This window comes from Anomalospiza imberbis, chromosome 3 (assembly GCF_031753505.1).
Source record: "Anomalospiza imberbis isolate Cuckoo-Finch-1a 21T00152 chromosome 3, ASM3175350v1, whole genome shotgun sequence".
Taxonomy (NCBI): Eukaryota; Metazoa; Chordata; class Aves; order Passeriformes; family Viduidae; genus Anomalospiza; species Anomalospiza imberbis.
The window spans coordinates 5864977-5888916 of record NC_089683.1 but is presented as its reverse complement, the minus strand read 5'-3'; the positions used below and the strand labels follow the sequence as shown (position 1 = coordinate 5888916).

The 23940-nt window shown below is 35.4% G+C and overlaps 2 protein-coding genes across 10 annotated transcripts in view; one reads left to right on the top strand and one right to left on the bottom strand.

Moving 5' to 3' along the window:
- The window catches only part of SUPT3H (SPT3 homolog, SAGA and STAGA complex component), a 253953-nt gene that overhangs the window by 18075 nt on the left and 211938 nt on the right, over positions 1-23940 (top strand). The gene's annotated exons all lie outside the window — the stretch shown is intronic.
- Positions 1-23940, bottom strand: part of RUNX2 (RUNX family transcription factor 2) — a 223412-nt gene that overhangs the window by 193754 nt on the left and 5718 nt on the right. The window contains exons 1-2 of one of the 3 annotated variants that reach the window (XM_068183237.1): positions 21743-21882; positions 21414-21533 (exon numbers count right to left, since the gene is read on the bottom strand). In XM_068183237.1, the coding sequence (XP_068039338.1) occupies positions 21414-21471 (58 nt within the window). In that variant the 5' untranslated portion in view covers positions 21472-21533; positions 21743-21882. Of the gene's footprint in view, positions 1-21413; positions 21636-21742; positions 21883-23940 lie in introns of those variants that run through there. The other 2 variants (XM_068183236.1, XM_068183238.1) reach the window with 2 other exon arrangements.

Sequence of the window (23940 nt, the reverse complement as noted above, 5' to 3'; positions counted from 1 at the left end):
ACAGTGAACCAGCTAAATAATGATAGATGGAATATTTGTCCTCCTGCATAGATTCTAGTACTTTGAGTGCATAACACCATGCATTTTTTTAAATGTAAATGTATAAATAGCTTTATTATACTCTTAATTTTCATCAGGTTAGTCTTACTCTATTTGACTCTGTTACATGTATAATATATGTAAAAAAAAAATCTATATAATATGCTACATATTAAATGTCACTGTCTCCTTATATGATGTTTAATTTTAAATCCCACAGACCAGGTTTTGACCTTTTCATGTGTTCCTGTAGGACCTTTTTTAATGACATATGAAGGGATTGCAGTGATTAGAAAGGAGCCCACCTTCCCCTCCACAGCTCCCGGGGCTGTGAAGTAACAGTATAGTATTTCTTGTAGCTTGACTCTAGAAATGGTAAATAATAATTTCACAGTTGTGATAAAACTGGATGGCAGAAACCACAGTATGGACAGTGGAAAAGTGGGAAGTGTGTGAAGAAGGGACAAGAAGGAGAATGGTCTAATGATATGGGCTAATTTGTTACACGAAATAATATTGGCCATTTCTTTTAAGATGTTAACAATGACCTGGTTTTAATTTTAAAAAACACTACCAAGGACATGTAGTTTGTGATTAAAGTTCTTTTTGCTTTTGTAGAAAATGCTGAGAAACAACTTATTTGCTGTCTTGACTGGGTGAATCCTTTTACTTCTTCAGTTTTTGGACAAAAAGCTCTAAGGATTTTCTGGTGTTAAAAAGCAGCAGCTTCTGACCTAATGTACCCTTCTCTGAATGATAATGTTTCTTTGTTACTTATTTTTAGCTCAGATTGTTTTTCTCCCCTTTCCCCCAACATGATTTGTACAACCTTTAGAAAATTGAGTAGTTGTGGTTTTGAATCATCCTCCGTTTCTAGACTGAATGAGTATTTCTGAAGAAGCACAGGATTGCTTGAGAGTGGGCCTTTTTCTTACTTAAAAAGGCAACAGCCGTGACAGTTTTACCCCCTGAAGAAAAGCAGAAAATCTATAGACCTTTAATAGACTGCATTGTGACCCTGGAAAGGACAGCGTGTTAAGTACTTACTTAATTTTGTACCAATGGTATATTGCTAGCAGATGTCCTTTGTTTTGTTTTTACTATGATTCAGAGCCATTTGGATAAAACATTTTGGGGGAGTATATTTTGGTCCTGAAATAAAGCATGACTATCCATTTAAAAACTACAGCAATACTTCATTGTGTATCATTCTATATTTGACTCCTTGTTTGGGTTTAAAGCCTTTAGCATATCAACTACAAGTCTAAGTACTGTTACATTGCTGTGCTTTTGGTGAAGCACAGCAAGATAGCATGAACAGCTGATGTATAAATACTGATTTAAAAAAGCCTTACAGGAATAAATTTGAATTCCACAAAGTATAAATAAATGTGTTTGGCTATTTTAAGTGTGGCAGAAAGCTAATTAATTTGATGGCAAATTATTTTTTTTCCTACTAAAGTAGTTAATATTTTATATTATAAACGATCCCTGTTAATTCTGCAAATAAGGTAGCTCCCTTCTAAACCAGTCATGTAGCTTTTATATTCTGAATTATTCACAGGAAGTCAGTAACCTGAGGGGTCAGTCTGTGCTGCTTATATTGTATGGATTTTCATTTAAATGGGTACATACACACTCATTCCCAGTGTCTTGCCTGTATTCCTGCACCAGTTAAATAATAATCCCATCAAATGGAATAATAGAAAAATTAAGGTTGGAAGGGATGTGTGGAGGTCATTTGGTCCAACCTACCAGATTCAAACATTAGGTCTCATTGCTCCACAACTGTGAGAGAAAATGCACTTTTTATTTTATAGTTTACCTGGTTTAACTGCTATAGCTACAGTAGTAGACTGCTTTTTCCAATCTAGCCAAGCTACTGTAATTATGCTGGAAATACTTTTAAATGTAGACTAGACTTTAATATTAAGCAGTGTCTAAAATTACTAAATAAAATTAGATTTTGATTTTCTGGGAAGTCCCTTTCACTAGCCAAGTTAAGAGGAGAAAATACATAGTCTTTATGGAAGGTATGTATAAATGTGGTTTAATATGTGACTCTGTACCTATGGCTACTTTTTCTGTTAGACTGCAAAGTTCCTGCTATTATATATTTAAAAATGTAGACATTGGAATAATTCTGCATATTTCCCTGAAAAATTATAATGTTAAATGCCTCCCTACCCTCCTCCCCCCACAAACACTCTCTTATCTGTTTCTAATTATTTGGAGAACCTGCCCAAAAGAAGAGATGATTATTATTGTACAGTCATGCTTCTCAGTTATTATAAAGTGTTTTGTGTTACTGTTAAAACCAGAGTATGTTTTACATGGCTACTATAGTGCTAAAGGTTACTATGAAAGAATTTTTTAAAGTAAGGAGTTTGAGCAAACCTGGAGACTTGACAAAGTATTGGAAAGGATGAAAAAATACCCAAAATATCCCTCTATTCCTCTCTTCTTTTAGGAAAGCAAGGTATTCATGTTTTCTTTAAAATAAATTTTGTCTATTTCTTTCTCTGCATGTGTATATATAGGCTTATATACAAGCATAACACTTTGCTGATTTCCAGTTCATATGAATCTACTTGGCTATCTGGGAGGAAACATGGGAATAAATATGTTAGGAGGCAGGAAGAGGGTGATCTGTGGAAATACATTTTCTTAACATCCTTCTACTCCTCTGCTGCTTAGTAACTTCCAGTTGAATGTGTAGGTGTATAGTTGGCAGATTCACTACAATCAGATCTTTCTCCTACATTTTATGTAATTAGGTAAGGCGGTTCAGTCAATAACAGTGAAGGCAGACAAATAACTTTGTCTATTTAGAGTCTCAGTAATTCTAGTTTTTCTTCTGATTGATTAGTTGTGGAAATCAACATCTGTGTAGGTCTGAAACACCTAATACAAATAATGGCATTAAAATTATATGCATGGAAGTTTGCTTTAAAAACTGTAGAGGTATAATTGCCGATTGACATTGAATGGGATGTTTTAGGAGAGTTGCAGAAATAGTGTTGGTCCTGGACTAGACCCTTTTAGGTCTGTTTGTGCCGACTGTGATGGAATTACAAGGAAATAGCCCTGTGCAGTGAAAACTGAAAATCTACTCAACTGAACCAGCTTTAATACAAGTTAAACAGGGCTCGATGCATATCTGGTGACTTCAAGAGAAAAGCTCTGTAGAGGTTGGCAAACTTCTCTATTCTCTGTTTCCCTGTTAAATGCCAGTTTTATTCCTTCAAGAATGAAACTCTCTTTTGGAAAGCAATATATTAAAACAAGCTCTGCCTGTGAGTTTGCACTGGCAGGATCTCCTGCTTTGCCTGCCCAGGTACGTTCACATACTGCTGCAGCTGTGTACCTAGCACTGCCTTTAAAGTGACAACTCGGTATCTGTTGTGTCCTGTTATGGTTCAGATGACTGAAAAGATAAGTGATCAAGTTATAGAAGGAGAGATGAAACTCTAGGGGTTCTTTCTAATGAATTATAGAATTATTTTTGAAAAAGCAGTGCAGTGTTTGAATAATCAAGTAAAGTATTTTTCTGGAGCCAGGATTGCGATGGTAATATTTATCTTTGAATTCTTAAGACAGATAAAAATCAAAAACCCAAACCACCAGCTATTTTTCTTTAATGTTTAGATTAATCCAGAAAAATAGACCAAAATGTTGAAAATGGCTTATTTAAACACAGATTGATTGAACTGTTTAAGGGGCATTTAATTTATTTCGCAAAAAGACTTCTCTGTGTAGTGTCCTTCGGTTTCAGGGAAAGTTATTAATTGATTTATCATTATGATCCTTTTGAAACAGGGAAGTCGTAACACTGTTCTGTAAATTGCAAATTAAGGCCCTGGGCAGAAACTTCTGGACATCATTTAGTTTTAAATGGAACCCTTTGTCTTCTCATCTGTTTTTATAAAGCTTTTCTAGTCTGATTGAAGTAGGTGATAGTGAAATGTGTTTGCTATCTGTAAGGACGTCTGATTTTTCTGTTGGCAGTGCTGTTTCCTCCGTTCGCACACAAGTGAAGATAGTTGTCTTAATAAAAATAAAGTAGGAATTAGACTTTTTTTTTTTCTGTCATCCTTTGCTACATGTTAGCTTGCCATGTGGCTTTCCATGTGAGCCACATGTTTCTTGTATAAGCATCTACTATTAAACACAAGTGTTGGTAGCTCTATCACTAACAGTTCACATGCCCTACACTGAAAAGCCAACATCCTCTCCAGCTGATGAGAGCTGTTGCTGCTATTTTGGTAGTCTTTTGTTGCTTTAAATGTGGGGTGATGAAAGCATGAAGAACAGCTGCTGCTACTTTAATCCTATAAGAGAGGTAATATTCATGTGTTTTTATTTGTGATTGATGAAAGACTCATTTCTTTCTTGTTGGAGCTGAAAACAAAGATGTTGGGGATATTTCAGTCCTGGTTGTAAGACTTTAGCTGCCACTCCTGGAGTTGAGAAATTCAAAAAGTAGTCCACTTATTATAGTCAAGGGTGGAAAAAAATTATTGCAGTGAGTTTTAAACTTCAAAAAGCTTTCAGTGTGTTTGGACTGAAGGAATAAGTGTCAGCACACTTTTAAACCTCTGCAGTTCAGGTTTTGCCTAGTACAGTAGTTACAATTTAAATTACTGAAGTTATTCTGATATGCTTGCTTATAATTAATGTAACAACATATGTATATAGTCTTTATTTTTTGCCAGATGGAAAGGTCAAACATATTTTTCATAAGGGTAATCATGACTTTCACCAGTATGTCTCAGGTCTGGTCTCTTGAGACTATTGGTAGAAGGAACTATGTGACTGTCTTTAGATCTTCTTAACCTTAGGACTTGGCATGATCAATCTTGGATTAAGAATTTGAATCACTTCTATGTCTAGGTCAGGACCTCTACCCTTCAGTCACTCACTTGATTAATCATCCAAAGTAAGGTGACCTAAATTCAATTCTACTTAGGGTTGCAATACTAGAAAGCAGTTTACCTGTAAAGGTGTCAGTTTTCAGAAATCTGAGCTACTTTGTGAAAATTTTTAAGGATAGTCCTTTACCAAAGATGAAGCACCCTTCTTAGGAGTTTTTAAATTTATTTGAACTGGAACAAACCACTTTTCAGCGACGACCATTAGTTGAGTCTTGTAGGCACTTTTGACATCTGACTGTAAAAAATAAAAAACTAGCCATAAACATAACTTACCTAGTTAGTTAAACTGACAGTTCAGTTGTTTTGTTATTGAGGCAGGACTGAGCCTACCAGGTAATTCATTTGAGGTTTTGAGTTTTCTTATTTAGTCTAAATATTAGTGTAGTCTTACAACTAGGATGTGCAATTTTTAATTTTTTAAATTTATCTTTCCCTGTCCTTTAGTTTGTGGAATCAACATTTGTCAGCTCTAAAACTTGACTGAAGTTATCTAAACTTCAGACATTTAAACATTACTCTCAACAAGAAAAAAAAATAGTGGAACTGATTCTTATTCTTGTTTGACTTGTTTGAAAACTAATGGTTCAACTCAAACTTGGGTCTTTTCCAGCCTAAATGCTTCTCTAATTCTATGACTTTTTTTGTTGCAATTGCAAATTAAAAATGAGTTGTTACTGTATTCAGTAATAGAAACCGAAAGCATTTTATATGTATTTTGCATGGCGAGAACTCCATGTGAGCAGATTATTTGGATTATTCAGATTTTGAAAAGGATAATAGTACTTAGTTTGCTGAGAAGGAGATACAAATAACTGTGCATTTACTTAAAAATTTTGCTGCATTAAGGTCCCTTTCTTTATGAATAAAACCTGTCACTGAAGCCTAGAGATAACAAGACTCATACTTGTTATTGCCAGATTTTGGGCTTGCAGACAGATTCCGACAGATTCCCTGTAGATAAACTGGAATGTGAGCTTGTACTGCTTTGTTCATTCTGTCACACTTGGATTTATACCTGCTTTTTCCCATATTAAATGGAAAGTTGTTCATTCCTTTTTCATTCAAGGATATTACAACCAATTGAAGAATAAATGTGTACACCTGAGCATGTCGCTCACAGCAGCTTGAGTCACTGCAAGGTTTCCATCCTACATTTTCATGAGGATGGTTGATTGTGTACCAAAGCCCTTACCTTTATCAGTGAGTGTTACTTGTTAGTCACTGAATACAAGAGGTGTAGGACTTCGTGGTCTGTCTCACTGAGGCAGGATTCTGTACTAGTGAAACCTTTCTGGCAGCCAGCTGTCTCATCTGCTCCAAAATCTCTACTGAAAGAGATTTTGGGCAATTTTCACTGAACTTACTTGGTTTTTGTTTCTCTAGAGAAATTATGGCTGTGAAAAAATGACTTTGTGTTGTACAAGACTGTAAACAGAGTAGGACCAATGAGTGATTCTGGATATAATGTAAAATTAGATTGGATGTGGAGGATGTATTTTATCAATTCATAATTGTTTAAAAAGAAAAAAAAAGTAAATATCTGAAGACACAACAGGCTTCAGAAGTTATGTAGGTAGAATACAGACTCAACAGGCACCCATATAATCCAAGATGGGAGCTTCTGTTGTGGCACACATGCCATAGCTAAAATCTGCTATGGAATACTGAACTCCTTTGTTTCTGATTTGTTTTTGTCTTTTACCACAATACTGAGGAAGGAAGAGTTGGTCACCATTCACTTTACAGTGATTTATTCAGTTCCTTCAACCTTTTCACATTGGTCATGGTTTCTAAAACAGTTGCTAACATCTTCTCCACCAAAAATTCTGTGTTTTGGAATTTTCCACCCCCTCCCCTCACCTTCTCCCTTGAAAGGTGGTGTCCAACAGGAAAAAAAAAAGTTAAAAAGTTCTTTTTGAGCTCTCATCATTGAGATAGGCAGAAACTGTCTATTTATTTCTGTATATGGCAGGCCTGATAGTATCTGTGAGAATGAACTGAACACCTGCCACCAGTTTGATATGCAAGTATTCTTAATTAATCCATTTTGGTTGTCTTATCACCACATTGCTACACTGCATCTTCATGGGTTGACTGTTTCAGCCTGTTCAGTCTCAGGTCTGGCAGTGGTTTCAGTGAAGATTGTGGGTGTATCAGGACCAGGTGCAGGACAATACCATGTATACCATGTAAGCTCTGCTTTTCCAGAAGCTGGCTGAGAAAGAACACAGTGATCAACTCTTTTTTTTTATTCAGAATCCTGTGTGGTGCTGTTGCTATAACCAAGGCAGTTGTTGAGTTTTTTAAATGCTTTGATTTTTTTTTTTTTTTTTAATTTTTAGTTGCAGCCAAAACCAGTTTTCTAGTTGAGATACCTTTAGGTTCCAACCTAAAATAGGAAACAGCTATATTTGGGGATGGCACAATTGTTAGCATTGCTTTTTTCAGATTTAAAATATGCTTACACAAAGAAAATGGAAGTGTTTTGCTGACAATATTTGCTAAGCATTTTCCCAGCAAGAACCAAAATTACCAAGTCCCGATGTTGTGAGTCATAAGTATGACTTTTTAATATTTATTTTTTTAAGAACAGTCTTCTCAATTATACATCAAAATAAGTTAACATTGGAGAGCACTTTACTTGGGGCTAGAATAAACACATACTCAGCAAGACTGAACTGATGATGCTGTTTGTAAGCATTTTGCTATTGTGACTGATCTATGTTGTCTTATAAAGGTCACACCTATGGATCAGTATTTTGTGGTAGACACCGAACAAATGTATGACAAAACCATAATCTTCAGAATTCCTGTAAAAGAAGTGAGGGATTCAGGGTTTATTCTGAAGATGCTTAGGATTTTCAGGTGGCTCTCACTTCCATGTGAGGCCATGACCTCTAAAATACATACTATATAACCATTGCCATGTAAAAATCAGACAGTTGCAACATTTTTAGTAAGGTGCTCATATTCTTTTTGATTCTTTTTGAAAGTAGAAGAATCAGATCTATGATCATCATAAGAGCTTCAGGTGAGTTTGCAGTCAGCTTCTTGTGGGAGCTATGCCCTGTTCTGTCAGAAAATGAATGAGATAGTGGGACAGCAGACAAGCGTGATGGTGCTGAAAAGCACCCTTGTAAGAGAAGACCAATGGCCAAGAACTGGCATTTGAAAATGGGACCAGACCTATGCTCCTTATTTTCAAGACCTGAGACTGAGAAGATCAGAAGTATGAGAGATGAATGGCAGAGTGCTGAAAGACAAGTTTGCCAGAGTCAAATATTTGGCTGTGAAATGACATTTTCCTACTACTTTTACCATTACAAAATGTGTAAGAGTCTTTAAACCAGAAAAATTTACAGGGAAATGTGAAAGAAACATTAGAATTGCCATGAAAACAAGCTGTGTTACATGAATTACACATTGCCAAAACGTGTGCATGGCCTGTGCCTTAGTGCTCCTACTACCCTTGAGCCTCTGTGCATGTTACCAAGGACAAGTATTTTTTGGTGCTCCTCTCTTTGGTGTATAATCCCAGTCTAAAGTAGCTTTTCCTATGTGTACAGTTTTCCTGCTGGAGTCCCTTATAAAACAGTCTTCCAAAATATGCTCCCGGAGGCTCCTGTCTCCTGACTTTGTTTTCCCTTATTCCAAACACGGAAATCAAGTTAGAGGTTCCTGAAGTATCACAGTTGCTTCTCTAATAGCATGCGAACTGGAGTAGTCAAGTTTGCTGCTTTTTACAGATGTGTATGGATATATGCTTGTGTATATATAAAACTGTAATGAAGTGAAAATCTGGAGGCAATTTTTTCTGTGGCAGACCTGTGTAGACAGTTACTCAGAGAGCTGCCACGGAGGGCAGTGCTCCTGAGGTGAACGTGCACAAGTTCTGTTCCATTGGAACAGAGCAAAAGGTTCCCTATGTGAGTTCTTGGAAAAGCTGTGGATCTCCCCTGCTAGGACATTTGTTAGTAGTCAGGAAAGGAAAGAGTTTACAGGTTAGAGTACGAAGTAAGTTTTCCACCATCTGACCTCACATGCTAGCACAGAGCAGCTTTTCTGTAACATCAAAAGATGTTATTGTTTGTCAGAATAACTCTGCTAATAAACCCTCTTGTACAAATGCATCTATTATGTTATAAAAAGAAGTGTGCTACTATAAGCAGTTGTATTGTTGTAACTGCATTTAGCTAGGCCTTCTTCCATCATCACAGTCTGTAAAAATTTGGATTTCTAACATACTCCACTGCTTTTCAGCATTACTTGGGTCATTCCTTAAGGTGCACCATAAAAGCTAGTGCCAACAGTTCTGTAAGGAACCAGTGGATGAGGAATACAGCTCTCGGCACTAGGTTAGTTACAAAGATGTTGGGATGTGTATCATCCAACGGGGTTTTTTTAATATTCTAGAATCTGTAAATTTTTGTGTTTTCCTCTTGCTCCATGAACTGTTATTCGACATGTAATAAAGCTGAAAGTATGATCTGACATGCATCAATGAGCTTTGTGGTATCTGGTCCGGAATTATTATTTACTTATATTTACTTATTGTCCCTGGTCTGTGTGTGGCAACTGCTTGAATGCTCTCAGGCTGTGGTAGTACAAAGCAAACTGAGTTTGCATGAATGCAGGCACTTAACTGGTCACGTTCATTGTGTGCACCATAAATGAAGGTAGAACTACTCTGCCCTTGGAGAAATCACTGCTGCTCCTCACATTAAAGGCTTGATTTCATCTGGTTAAGGAAGTGTAAGGCTCATGCCAGGGGATATTTTGTGTATGGTTGTTGTGTGTTTTGGGTACGGATTAGACTATTTCTTAGAACAAGTGGATGAAGAAACAAACAGTGATGTAAAATGTTGTAATCAAATTAGTGATGTAATAATCAAAAGCCAAACTCTTATTGAGAAGAGACAAAACCAGTCTGTGAGAATTGGCAGATACATGTTTTTTCCACATGCCATACATTAATTACAGTTCACAGCTTTGATACTAGTACTTTTTCTACTAAGTTGTCCACCTTATTCCTTCTCATGAAGGAATTGTTCTTTCTTTCTTTGTAGGATTGATTCATATTTCTTTGTAGATGAGAGAGAATATCAGTGATGTCTAGACATTGCTGTTTCCAGAAAAAATGTAGAACTGAATCTTCCTAAACTTGGTGATTGTGTTAGAGCATGTTGCCTGTTGAAACTGTGCCTGGCTGGGGTTCTTGCTGTTGTGAAGAATAACATACTAGAATTTCATGCTAGGAGCTCTTTCTGTTTGTTTCTGCTTGAGTTTTTTGTTGTTGCTGCTGTTGTTGTTGTTTGTTTTTTCTTTTTTAACCAAACACCTCTCACATAATTTTCTTTATAAGAAGTGCAATAAATGTGTTTTGTAACATAAACATATTTGCTGTTGTTCGACTTACTCTTCAGTCACTGTATTCACTTCTTCTTTACACTAAAGTTTACCGTAATGAGCAGCTCAGAACAGTTTACTTTCTGAAAAACAAGTGACTCCTGGTAATGCTTAAGTGTGGTTTGTAGCATTCCAAAACCAGCAAATACTAAAATACACTATTTTTTCCAACCTGAGCTTCAAAATAATAGAATCTGGATCTGGCATTGAGAAATACGGGTTTGAAATGTGTATGAAATAGATTTCTGATGAAGAGGGAATTTGAGAAATACTTCTTTAAGAATTCTGGTGAGATACACAAACCACCTTCTGTAAGCTCTCTGAACATAACTAACATGCTGCTCAGTTTATTCAAAAAAGGACTGTAAATTCTGGAAGTTTTAACTTGATATGTTTGCAGGTAACATGATTGATGTGTAACTCTAGAATGAAAGGAGTATTTAGAGTCTTGGCTATCAGTTCACCAGTTCTTATTCCTTAAACAAAGACAGGTCAGATATTAGTCTTGTCCTTTGTAAGTGTTAGTTTCTGGCTTCATCCTATGAATACAGACATATGTAAGCTCAGAAAATATCCTAACACTTGAATGGCTATTGATTACTAAATTGGGAAAAACAGAATAGTGGAGGGGGGCTAGCCTATGTCACAAGATTTTTTTTTCATAGCTTCTCAGAGGTATATCATATTATAAATGCATTAGAAATGTTTTGCTCTGAGGATATGTAGCATTCCTATAAAGGTTAAATCAATAAAAATGATTTGGCCACATTCCTAAGCATGGCTAGAACAGGTAGCCCGTTGTTTAAGGTACCCTTGAATTTCTGGATCAGATTATTATGGTGCAGCAAAAAGGCTTACTAAAGGCTTCTTACTGTCTGCAGACGTTCTGTGTTTCTATGTGAAGATATCGTCAGCCTAAAAAAACCTTCAGATTTTCTTTGCTACTGAAAAAAAAGAGCATTTTTATTTGTAGAGGTCTCAAATGTTGTGCTGTGTGTGCTGTAAGTTTTAAAGGAAGTTTTGCAACAAGAAGGGGTGAAGACACATCAGTAATTGGTAACAACCAGGTATGTAAAGAAGAGAAAGAAACATCTTTTAAATCAGTGTTAAGGCTAGTAAAATTGCTGCCCATTTAAGTATCTTTTTTAGTTTGTTTAGATTATTCTTCTTTTATGCATATCTGCTGAAGGGGAATAGCCTTTATATGATGTATATTTACTGTATCTAGCCAGTTCAGTAGGCAAGTAAGATTATGAAATGTAGTGGTAGAAGACTTCAGACTGTTACTTCAAATTTGTCTAACTTTATACAAAGCTGATAAAAATTTAGTAGCTATTAAATAGTGTTTATTCCATACATCTGGTTGATTTAGTAGACAGAGCTGAAGTCTGACAGTAGACTGTTTTTATAGGTTTAGTGCATTTTAAAATCTTTCAGGCACGTTGAAGAGCTACTGTATATTATTGTTACAGGGCAGATTTGTGTCTTACGGTGAGTGCATGTGCTATGCATCTACGCTCCTGACATTTTTATATAGGTTTTATAGAGCACAAGCTTACTGTAAGAACATGTCACTAAGATTAGAGTTCAGGTTCTTATGGGTATTTTAAATTTATTTCTCTCAGTCTCGCTGTGCCCTTTAAGAATGCTGGAGCTAAAACCAGTGCCTTTTTATCTTTGCTTCTTCCTTTTTAATATTTTTTTTTAATTGTGCAAGACATTATTTTATTTCTGAATTATATCATAAAATGTGAAATTGTGACGAGTAATTCTGGTGATAAAGCACAGAGCCCACACTACTGGTAACTGGGACTTTATGTCTCAAGATGTTTTTCAGTTGTGAAAATTTGATCAGTGAATTAACCACACATCCGGCTACACACATCTTTGATCGGAATTGGAACATTCCAGCTCGTGTGTTTGTCTGTGAGCTGGCTCCCTCGAGTAGGTTTTACACATGTGCACTACACATGTGCCTTGAAATTAGTTAGTAAATTAATATTATAATTCAAAGTAGTAAAATTACACTTTTTCAAGTGTTTTGTACTTTGTTTTGTACTTAATGAGTATTATTATAATTTATCTTTTTATCTGGGCAAGATCAAGTCTTCATTTATTTTAAGATGTGTTAATATACAGCTCAGCTGTAATTAAGATTTAGATTTTGCTTTTAAAGGTAATATTAAAATTTTACTTTAATGAGCATAGAATTCCAAATTACTACAAGGCCATGACTGAGTTAATTGCCATCCAGAATAACAGAGCATGATTTTAGGTCCTATTCCTGAAACAGTCTGACATTAAAAGTTGTTCTATCATTTGCATATGCAGTACACAGTGGTGCACTAGAATGAAACTGTTCTAGCTCCAGTATGAAAATGATTTGCACTGTGGAAGATAACTTTCTTCCCATTTGATGCTAAATTAATTTTTTTTTCGTTACTTAGATGGTATTTTTTTATCCAGAAATGACTGCACTTTTTCCGAATGTTGATTTCTTTAATAAAATATCAGTATAAAGAGTGTAACTTCTGAATTTTAGTGTTTCTGTTTATGCTGTTTCATTTGAAATGGGGGTAATAAAAATATACTGAATAGCAAGAAAAATATAGCACTTAGTTTTGAATGTACAGAGTTGGATGTAAGAGGGGTGGGAAGGAAGCAAAGTGAATGCCCTTTTTGCAGAAAATCCTTTTGGGAAAAGAGAACATTTTTACTGGTGTACACTAAGGTACGGCGCCTAAGTAAATAGTTGCTGCTTTCTGGTCCTGTCAGTTTTAAATAAGCCATTCATTGTTATGGATTGGTTATTCCACAAATACCTGGATTGGTTATTCCACAAATACCCAAATGCAGTGGAATTAAACTTTGATACCACTGATTGGAAAAATGCAGATGATGACCTCTCTTAGTGTGAATTTATATGGATGGTCTTACTTAGAGGAAATAAGTTTTACAGATTGTGTTAGGAAGTAAATATACTGCGGGCCGTAAGTACTCTGTCACAAAGCTGCTCCTGTGCTCGGGTATTGTACAGCGGTAAAATTAATTCATCAAACTCTTGTTAATATTGAGTCACTAAGCTAGACCAGATGTGTCCCTTCAGTGTTACAGAGCAAATGTGACAGTTCTTTTTTTCCTAAAAGCTTTCTGCTTTAAGGTGAATAGATGATGCGTTTGAGTGAAAGTTACTCCTGGGATTTATACAGAAAATGCTGCAAGTACTTAAGTATCACGGCAGTTCAGTGTAATGGCCCACCTGAAAGGCTTTTGGAGACGTGTTAAATTAAAATAGCAAATTCTGACACTGTGGTCCTTGGAATTTTTAAGTCATATTTTAAAATGCCTTTTAATTGAATCCTGTTTAATTCATGTAAAATTACTCTTGCTGATTCTACATGAAGATTTGTGCTCATGGTAAATTATTAATGTATTGTATTGTTACAAAAATGCAGTTGTGGATGATTATCAGCTCTTGGCAGAACAACTCTGCATTTGTATCAGGGATCTTTCCATGTTAATGTGGTTGTGCTTTTTTTTTTTTTTTTTGTGAGCCCGTTCAGTGGAAATATATTGCACTGTGTGAAAAACACCAGCTGACCTACCAATAAGACACATTTGACTAAAATGTGTTTTAACTTTGAAAGTTGAGGTGAGTTAAGAGTGGCCAGTCTGATGCCCACAAAAGCAGTTTCTCTCATCCTCGGACTATGGGAAGGAGTAAGAGGGTACGAAGGGACTAACGCCAGACATGTCTCTCTCATAATTTTTACCAAGTATTCTAAAACCACTATTTCTAGCATTTGTTATTTCACTACAAGCACTAACACTTAAAATTTATCTAGAACACTGTGGTAGCATTAATAAACATAGTTTTTAACAAATATTAGTACAGGACCCTGGCAAGTTCCTCCACTGCATATTAGCAAGATATGTGAAGAGTGGCAAATGTTCTTGGGGTACTGCTGGCAAATCTGAATGCAATAGCACATTCTCCTTTATGGCTGCTCTGCTAGAGTGGAAAATAATGTACCGATAGAGGAGTCTTCTAAATTTATACTATTGCTAGTTTGACTCCTTGAACTTGAATTTCACAATTTTAGAACTGTAAGTAGGAATTAGAGGCTTGAGCTGTATACATGTGTGTGTTTGCACATACACAGCTCATTAACATTTCTTAAAAGAAAGAATACCCTGTTCTAATACCACACATGGATACATTAAAATATTGTATGTTTTTAACTGTCTTTTCTGATTTGTGTTTATATGAATTACAGGTCTTTTGAGGGATTAACACTATCTGGTAGCCAATGTAGTTAGGCGTAATTATTTATCTATATTGTTTTTCCTTAATGAAAACATAAGCAACCTTCTCTTTTGCTTAATGTGTATAGGGTCAAATATATTAAATGTGTCTGACACAGAAATTCAGTTCAGTAATTACTAATGACTTGTAACATCCCCCTGCTTCGATTTGTTCCAGCAGAGCCACTGCACACAGCATATGGTACTTGATGTACATGTGTGTCTGTGCATATAGATGCAAATGCATCTTGTTAGTGTTAATTTTCATTGTGATCAAGGCTGGATCCTGTTCCTCTGAACAGTATTGTATTATGTAACTGGCAGTGGCTCTGTCTTTCTGTTTCAGTAAACCACACAGTAGATTTAGATCTAAGATATCTGACCATGAGGGATAAGTAAACAATGGTTTGGCACACTTACGGTTCAAATAAATTCTGTGGAAAATAAATGTATGTAAGGTCATCATCAGCTTTTAACTTTCCTTAATCAAGAAAATGAATTATAATAAATTTTAAGTAATTTTGAAATGCTAGCAATTCTGAAGAAATATAATATGTAAAATAAGCTGTCTATCAGAAATATAGTAATCATATTTGAATTAATTCCTGCCAAAAAAATTTGACATGGGGTTTTAGCTATTACGTATTAAAACTTAAAATATTGTTAATTCCAGAACTGCCTGACCTTAATGAATATGGCATTTTTAAGAGACAGAGCAGAAGAAACTGTTTCTACCCTTTTCTATAAAAATAACAGTAGTTTTATTAGTGGTGAAAAGATATTATGGCAATTTATTATGAATACAGTGGATAATGTACAAAAATACTTTTTAAAGCACCCTACGTACTTCAAGGAGAATGTAGCCTTTTTTCCTTTAATCTTTTGCTATTCTAAAATTAATTTTTATAAATAAAAACATTTAATAAGGAGTAGGTTGTGCAAAATAATTTAATTGCTCTGATTAAAATGACTTCAGCAGTTCAAGAAAGTCAGGAGAAAACCTTTGGAGTTTTCCCTCCTGGGGCAAGTTCCCACATGGAATAGGAAACTTAAAGCTACATGAAGAAGGTTAGAACAGTACACAGTCTGGTAACAAGAAGAATAAAAAATATATACAGGAAACAGATGCATGAATAATGGATTTTTTTTTTCAATTGGACGTGTTAAACTGTTTTATGATACCGTAACCTGAGTTTATTTTGTCTTTGTGCTCATCTTTAAAATATTCTCTTTAGGGTGGGCTTTTCAGTATGTTAAGTGGCAGGTCTTATATTTGTTTGTAGAAGAGAGCATGTTTATGTAAGGAAACGTGCTCTTAGATTTAGGCATTATTAACTTAAAAACAGAAACACCTGAGAGCAGAAGATAGCCCTCCTCAGCCTGTTTCCCATAAGACTTTAGAAGGCAGTTTGGAATGAAGATATCTGATAGAAATGAAAGCTGTTTTATGTAATGTGAGCACAAATGAATTTTGTTGGTAAGAGTAGGTATTTGTGGGGGTTTTGTGGTGGAGGAGGTAGATGCGGGTGACTTTTGTCTTTGGATAAAAATCTATGGATAATTCATAAATCTGGCAAAATTTCCAACGAAAATCACAGTCTATTAATTTATTTCTGTCTACACTTATCAGAATATATATTGCATTTATTCCATTTAGACAAATTAATTTTTTATCTTGAAAATAACAGTTGTATGTTTTCTTGTTGCAGTTTCTTAACTGCTTGTATGAAACTTGGATTCTCCCAGTGCTGAAGTTAAGACCCTAAAATGCTTCAGTTTTTACCATCTTAAACTCACTATTTATCTTGAGGCTGACTTAATTAAAATATTATGTACTCTAGGGCATATTAAACATGGCAATTTATTGTAATTCTTATTAATGGAGTGTATTTAATGAGTTTTCAGAACCAACTCCTTCACCTACAACACACAATGTTGATTTTTATTGGGTACATGAGGGAAACATGCAGATGGTCTGATTTTTCAGGAGGCACCCAGCACTGACAGCTGCCCTTGGCTCCTGTTATATTCAAGCAGGAGAAACACTGGTGCTCAGCACCTTTGCAGCTTGGCAAGCACGGGATAATTCCTCCCTTCCCTCTCTGCTTCAATGTCCACAGAAATGTGCTGGACTGGAGCATAAAATAATACCAGATTCTGCTTGTATCTTCAGCTTTTTGCATTGTTAGAGTTTTAGCAAGTATTTCTTAGTTGTTATTCATGTTGTTCATTGATGGTGTCTGCCTCAAGGTGTGACAGTCCATAAACACAGTTATTATCTGTCTCTCTTGAACTGTCTGTCCTGCCTAGTTAGCATTTCTTGCCAGAATTGTTAGCTTTATTTTTCCCTTTTTACTTTAATGGGTGCAGTATTAGATGTTTGTTTGTTACTTATGGCTGCTCTGAGTTTCTTGTTACTCCTTAAAAAGTACGACTCTCTTCTGAAAGCAATTGGGAAAATAAAGGTATAAGGTGCAATTTTAAGATTAATATTAGTCTGACTATGACCAAGAAATCACACAGCTTGAGAGGAATTTCAGTATTATTGTTATACTCTTAATGTGGGGTGGCAGAGCCTTTAAATATTTCTGGTAGTGTAGTTAATACAGAATGGAAGTTTGATATTTGTGCAGTTTGTAAAGGAATTTGAGGTGTTACCCTATTTTGACTTCAGTTTTCAAGTATGCACTGGTGCATCATTAATCATAGGAAATGCAAAAATAAATAATATAGTCCCTTTGGATTTTTCATGTGAATACTTACCTTTTCCTTTTTTTGTATATACAGTTGAGGTATTTAGGTAACCCCTAACCTTTTGCTTCAACAAGGAGGTACAGTATAAAAATATTACCACAGTCTTCATATGAGCAGTTCTCTCTAAGAAAACCTCTAGATGAATATTTATTGAAAAAAAGCAAAGTTGCAACACAGAATGACTTAGCTTGGCCTGAATATTATATTTTAGACCACCAGTGAATAAAATTAAAAGCACATGGATTTTGAATAACTAGAAAAGGTTGTAATTGATTAGCACTGCATGAAAGTATTGAAGTGGAGTGAGGTTTGATTTGTGAATGGTCCTATTCAATAGAGATTAATCCTTTATGTTTGATAAAATCTTAGTGCCCCTAATGAGATAGGATTTTTTTCCTCTCCCAGTTTATTTAACCACTACATACTCTGATATTCTCCTAACAAACTGGAACATTTTGATCTTACTGAATTTTACATCGGTGTAGTTGATTTAAACAATTGGCTATTAATACTTAATTTGAGGCAGCTAATTAAACAGATCCGTGCATTTTGCTGCCTACAGACCTTTTAAGTGATGAAGAGTAATCCTGCAGGGTTTAGGGCTTTCAGATAACGGCAGCCTCCATGCGAAGCTGCAGCTTTCCTAATGCACATGAGAATACTCATTTCTGCATAGTTTTCAGTATTATTCTTCTTTTTTTTATTCCTGGTACTTTAAATTATATTTTATGCAAAGAGCAGTGATTCCTGTGATTTTGCTTAGAATTCACAATAGTATGAATACATTAAACAGAGCTGGAAGATACAGAAAACTGCTTTCTATACACAGATAATAAAAAATAATTTCTCTCTTATGTCTCCTAATTAAAATAAAAAAACCCTGTAAGATTCCCTAACAAACAGTAAGGCAGATAAGAATTGAAATTTACAAAAGGTTTGGCACTTTTTGATGAAGAAGATATTGAGGAGTATTTTAATATAAGTGGAGTAATTTTTTTTGTTGCTAACTTGAAGACTTTAGATTTACTATATCTCCATTTGGATCAGCTTCCAGAAATTACATGTGAAATAATTGATTGAATTATTAGCTAGACTGGGATCCTATTTCCTTCTTTCATTGGATTCTTCCTCTGAAGATGCACAGAATATAGCTGAAGATGCCTTTTCCTATTTTAAAATTGTAATTTGTTTTGGAGGCATTTGAGAAGGTTTTCAGACTCTGAAATACTTTGAGTGAACAATGTTTTCCAAATTTTATACCAAATATGCGGTTTGATTTTTTTTTTTTTGCATAGTGTTTATTTTGAGCCTTTTTTTTCTCTTCATATGTTATGGATGTAAATATAATAGCCTTTGCTGATTGAAATAAATCCAGTTTGATTTAAAAGCCTGAGAAGGTTTACACAGGCTCATTTCAGTCAAAACCTGTGTATAACTAGCACAAGGTAGAGGAAAATCTGGATGGGAAACCCGGAATGTAGTTAATTAAAATGTATTAAATTGGAAAGGACAATATGTATTTGCATGAACTAGGAAACGATCTTTCTACTTTGCTACTCTAGTTTTTCCCTTTCATATGAAGTCAAAAGCACATAGACAAAAATGAGTGGAATAAAAGTTTTCAGGAATATCGTTAATGGCCCAGATTAGCAACCATGTGGGTTAATCATAGCTCTCTTTTCCTGCCCTGTTATGACTTGTCATTATGTTTCATCAGTTCAGTCTTGAAGAGCAACAATTAAACTCAACAGTCCTGAAAGGAATAAGGTAGAGATGGGAAGAGAAGGACAGTACAGAAAGGAAGAACAGATCGTGCATTCTGAGGTGCTGCTGCATCATTGAACGGCAAATTCATGAGCAGCTTGGGCATTCTGGCTTTTTTTTAAGCAATAAATTCTGCCTCCTTTTTATAAAAGTGGGTTTTCCAAAATATGGTTTTAGCTCAGGTTACACTGCTTACACATTGACAGAGCTGATGAGATTTTGTAGTCCCTTGCATCTATTGTTTGCGTCCAAAGTGAAATTCAGGTATATGACCCTATTTAGTGAAGTTCAGGAAAAGTATTAAGCACAGTATCACAGTACTTTCCAGTGGCTTTAGGAATTATCAGAAGTAGGTGAATTAAGCAGTCAGACTTGGTGTTTTGATAATTTTAGCCAACTAAATTTCTTCTAATCTCTTTTGGAAGTAAAAGCAAAAGAAAGTCCCTATACATGTAAACTGTATTTCCTGTTGTAAACACTGGGATAATGTGGTCTGGCTACGCTTCTGCTGTGCTTTGCTCAGACAGCAGTTTGGGTAGAAAAGCTGCTTTGCCGGATCTGTGTTTGCATTTCAGCTCAATGTTCGGGGTATTACAGCTGCGTGAGCAGCCACAGGTCATGTTATCTCATCTGATACCTGTAGGTCATATATTAAATTGGTCACCCCTCCTGCAATAAGCAATTTCTTCATTTCTGTTCCTACACCCGGTCTCAGAGTTTCTTCATGTGCTTAACTGGGAACCAGTCAAAGTGTGTGAAGTAGGAGGAGTAAAAGGTACCCCAGTCACTACAATAATGGGGGATGTATGTACTGGGAATGCTTCTAGCATTGTTGTTTTTCACAGAAGTGGGGCAAGGAAAAAGAAAGAAATAGGTTTAGCTATGGTCCCAACATAATTTCAACATGACGGACACCATTAAGAAAATCTTGTAAGTTTTCACTTTTTTTTTCCTAAAGCTTTTAGAATTTTCAGTTTGTCTGTCTGAACTGCCTCAGTGAAAGATGCTTTGAAAAAAATTTGTTACCGTACTTCTTGCAGTTCATCAAGTGTGATGATAATAAAGCATTTTCCAGTACACTTTAAAATAAAACTTCATTTTACTTGCAGATAGATCAGTTAAAGTCTTATTTGATTCTATTTAGTATTTGTGAGTGAGATGCTCTCTACTGATTTTAAGTCTCTGAGAGGATGAAGCTTTTCAAAGTAAGCAAAGATAGAGGTGCAATTTTATAGTGTATTTATGAGTTTTATGAGCATTTATATGTACAGTGCATATAAATAATTACTTCAGCATATACATATATGATTTCTTAAAGGAATCTGTGTTTACAGTTCAGAATATTGAAGTAAATATTTGGCACTGCTCTTCTACAGAGAGCACTTTTTTACATCCCACTTTGAATTAAACTTAAATTTCAGCAGCATGTTAGGTCATGTATTTTTTATTTCATAGTTTAATATTTTCATGCATGAATGTTTTGCCTTGCTCATAATAAGTGTAATGAGAATAATTCGCATTTACAATTGAATATATTATCAAACAAGCTTTGCTATGAATTGAGGGCAACTGAGGACTAGAAAACTGCAGATTTACACTGATAACTTCATCTGAGATATATGCATAAAAAAGATGCCTGGAACAATGATAGGGCAGTTTTGGGTAGGATAGGCTGCAGTATGCTACACACTACTCATTTTAATCAGGTTTAGAGAGCAAACAGTCTGAACTCTGTGATTTAAGCCTTTTAAAGTATCTTCCATTAACCACTCACGGTGGATATATCTAAAAGTGTTACCAGAGTACTTAATGAGATTTTCTGAGCTGCTGTTGATTAACTCACAAAGTACTTTATCTTTTGCCCTTAGATAATGTGAAACATTTTGCTAGATACCATTAGGCTCTTTCAAATTCGTGCTGCTACACCTTGACCCTGGTGACAGCTGAGCACACCTGCTGTCAAACACTTAGGACTGAGCCACCAACTTCCCTTTGCTCAGCTTGCCAGCTAACAAATTTGTTCTTATATCTACAGAAGCTATTTACAGTTACTTCCCCCCCATAAGAAAACCCCAAACAACCAGGTATACTATTTTAACATTCTAACATCCCATTCAGCATTTTTTTGCTTAGATAGCTACAACCAGTATTGTTAAAAGTAAGAAAACTCTCGACAGCGAAAAACAGAAGCTCAAATACTGCAGCACTTACCCCAAAAGAAGTTTTGCTGACATGGTGTCACTGAACTGAACAGGCTGTTTGATGCCATAGTCCCTCTCGGTTCAGGCAGAGCTTTCACCTTCTGGTGCAAATACTTCTTGGATCCTCAAACTGAAAACACAAACCATAGCCAAGCCTTGTTTTAGTTTTACTGTGTCCCTGAATTGCATAGACTCTATAGTTGGTTTTTTCTCTGTCAAAAAATTGTGTAGTGCTGGTAACATGTGAAAAGGAAGGCAACAAAACAAAAATAAAAGAGAATGAGCAAATATTTGAAGGACCTACTATTACTGCATAGACTGTGGTTAGAGAGCACTTACTGACTCTGTTGGTCTCAGTGGCTGGTAGTGACCTGCGGAGATTAACCATTTAAAAACCAGAGACTCCTTTCTGTCCTCCTGGAGAAAGTTTGCACCGCACTTGTGGTTCTGTGGTTGTTTGTGAGGCGAATGAAGCATTCACACAATCCAAAAAAGCAAAAGCTTTAAAACTCCTTTTTTTTGCAAGCACTGTTACTGGAGCGAGCGAGTCATGTGGCTGTGACATCAGAGGACTCCAAGTAGGACTGCCTACACTGTGGCTTTTTCTTTCTCTCTCTCTCCTTTTTTTTTTTTTTCCTTTTCTTCTTTTTTTTTCTTTTAATTTTTTTTTTTTAATTTTTTATATTTTGACAAAAGGCCTGTGTAAGGCCCTTCCTGGCATTCAGAGGGACATAGATTTTTAATTTTTGTGAGTCATGAGGCTTTGGAGAGAGTACAAAATGCTATAAGAGCCCAAACTTCTGTACAGTTAAAGCATATGGACAGCAGAACTTTATTTGTACTCTCAGTTCAGGTTCCCCCCACTCTTCTTCCCCCTCCTTTTTTTTTTTCTTTTTTTTTTTTCTCCTCCCATTCCCTCTCCCTCCTTTATTATTGTGTCTGTGGAAAAGTGAGCAAAATTGGCACAAGTGGCTGTGTGAAATTCTGAACAACAGTGATGATTTACAATAATTTACATCTTTGGATTGTATCACGATCTTGGGTCTGCTTCATATTTGCTGGGTGGCTGGATTCCTTCTGTTTTACTTTTTCTCCTTGTCGTCTTATACTTGTGAATCTGTAACTCATTGTAAGAAACTTTACCTTTCTTAAGGTCTAGTAGCAGGCTGCATGTTGGGGTTGTGTTTTTCACTGTAATTGGCTGTCACAGAAGTGTTAGTCTGGGGATTCCTTTGCAAATCTTAAATCATGTCTGCCTTGCTTTGCATGCCTTCAAAACTGCTTGACAGTTTTATGTGATGCAAATTAAAGGCAATTATGTTTCTTTTATATTTGGGGCAAAATATGTCGTTTGGATATCATAACTGGTTGTGTGCTGCAGCCTGGGAGTGATGCTTTGGAACACCGGCATTGGGAGGATTTAACGTGGACGTTGTGTAACAGAGTGAGCTGGGAGGGTTGGGAGGTTTTGGTTGTGCTTACATTAATTCCTTATTGTAGTTCTGGTGTTTAAGGGAAATAGAACAGTCTTAAACTTTTGGGGAGACTATAAATAACTTCATTCACTAGTTAATGTTAACACTTAGTTTTAAAATGAAACATAAATTTGATGCATATGTAAGACTCAAATACTTAATATCATCTGTGTGCATGTGTGTGTGATATTTTTTTATATACTTAACATATTGTAACTTTGACTTTGATTGTGTAACATAAGCCCTGACTGTACTGGTATGGAGTGGGTTAACAAAAGCAGTATTTTTTTGTTTATAATAGAGGCTTTGAAATAAATTGCAAAATGCTGTGTGTAGTAAGGAATAATGTGCACAGACAGTGTGTATTAGTAGTCTTGATTTGCTCACTCAGATTCAGAACAAAATTAGAAACATCTTTGAGAAAGTATCTCATTTTTTGCCTCTTTGGACATTATATCTAGAACTTTTCATATTATCCTGATTGTACCACAGATGCACTGTAATTTTAAGTTTTAGCTGAATGAATTTAAATTTTTTTCCTTTTTTTTTTTCTTTTTTGGGGGAGCAGAAGAGCCACGTAAAACATTTTCTAGATATCGTTTGGCTTTTATTTGTAAAATAAAATACATCTCTTTGAGGCTGCCATCCCTCCTTTTTCATTTTCCTCTTTGTCCTGAACTTTCTTGGTTAGAAATTGGCCAGGAATTGTGTGATATGAATAGCTGGAGACCAGATTCTCTGTTTTTTGGGGATGAGACAAATGTGAGGGGATTTTTCTGTGAAAAATAGATTGTTTTGATTTTTGTTATAGAATTAGAAAAAAAACCTTTCTTCATACAAACTTCTTTCTTAATAATTCTTTTGAGGTAAATTGCATTGTTCTTCATTCAGTGCTTTGAGAGTTAATAAATGTTGCCAGACTTAGAAATTCTACCATAAAATGAAAAAGGAGTGTTCTACAAAAAACCCATTCCTCTTCAAAATTAGGGTGATATTTAATTTTCCTATTCATGGATTGCTTTACTTATTGCTTTCTCTGTATGGTTAAGAGCATCAATGAAA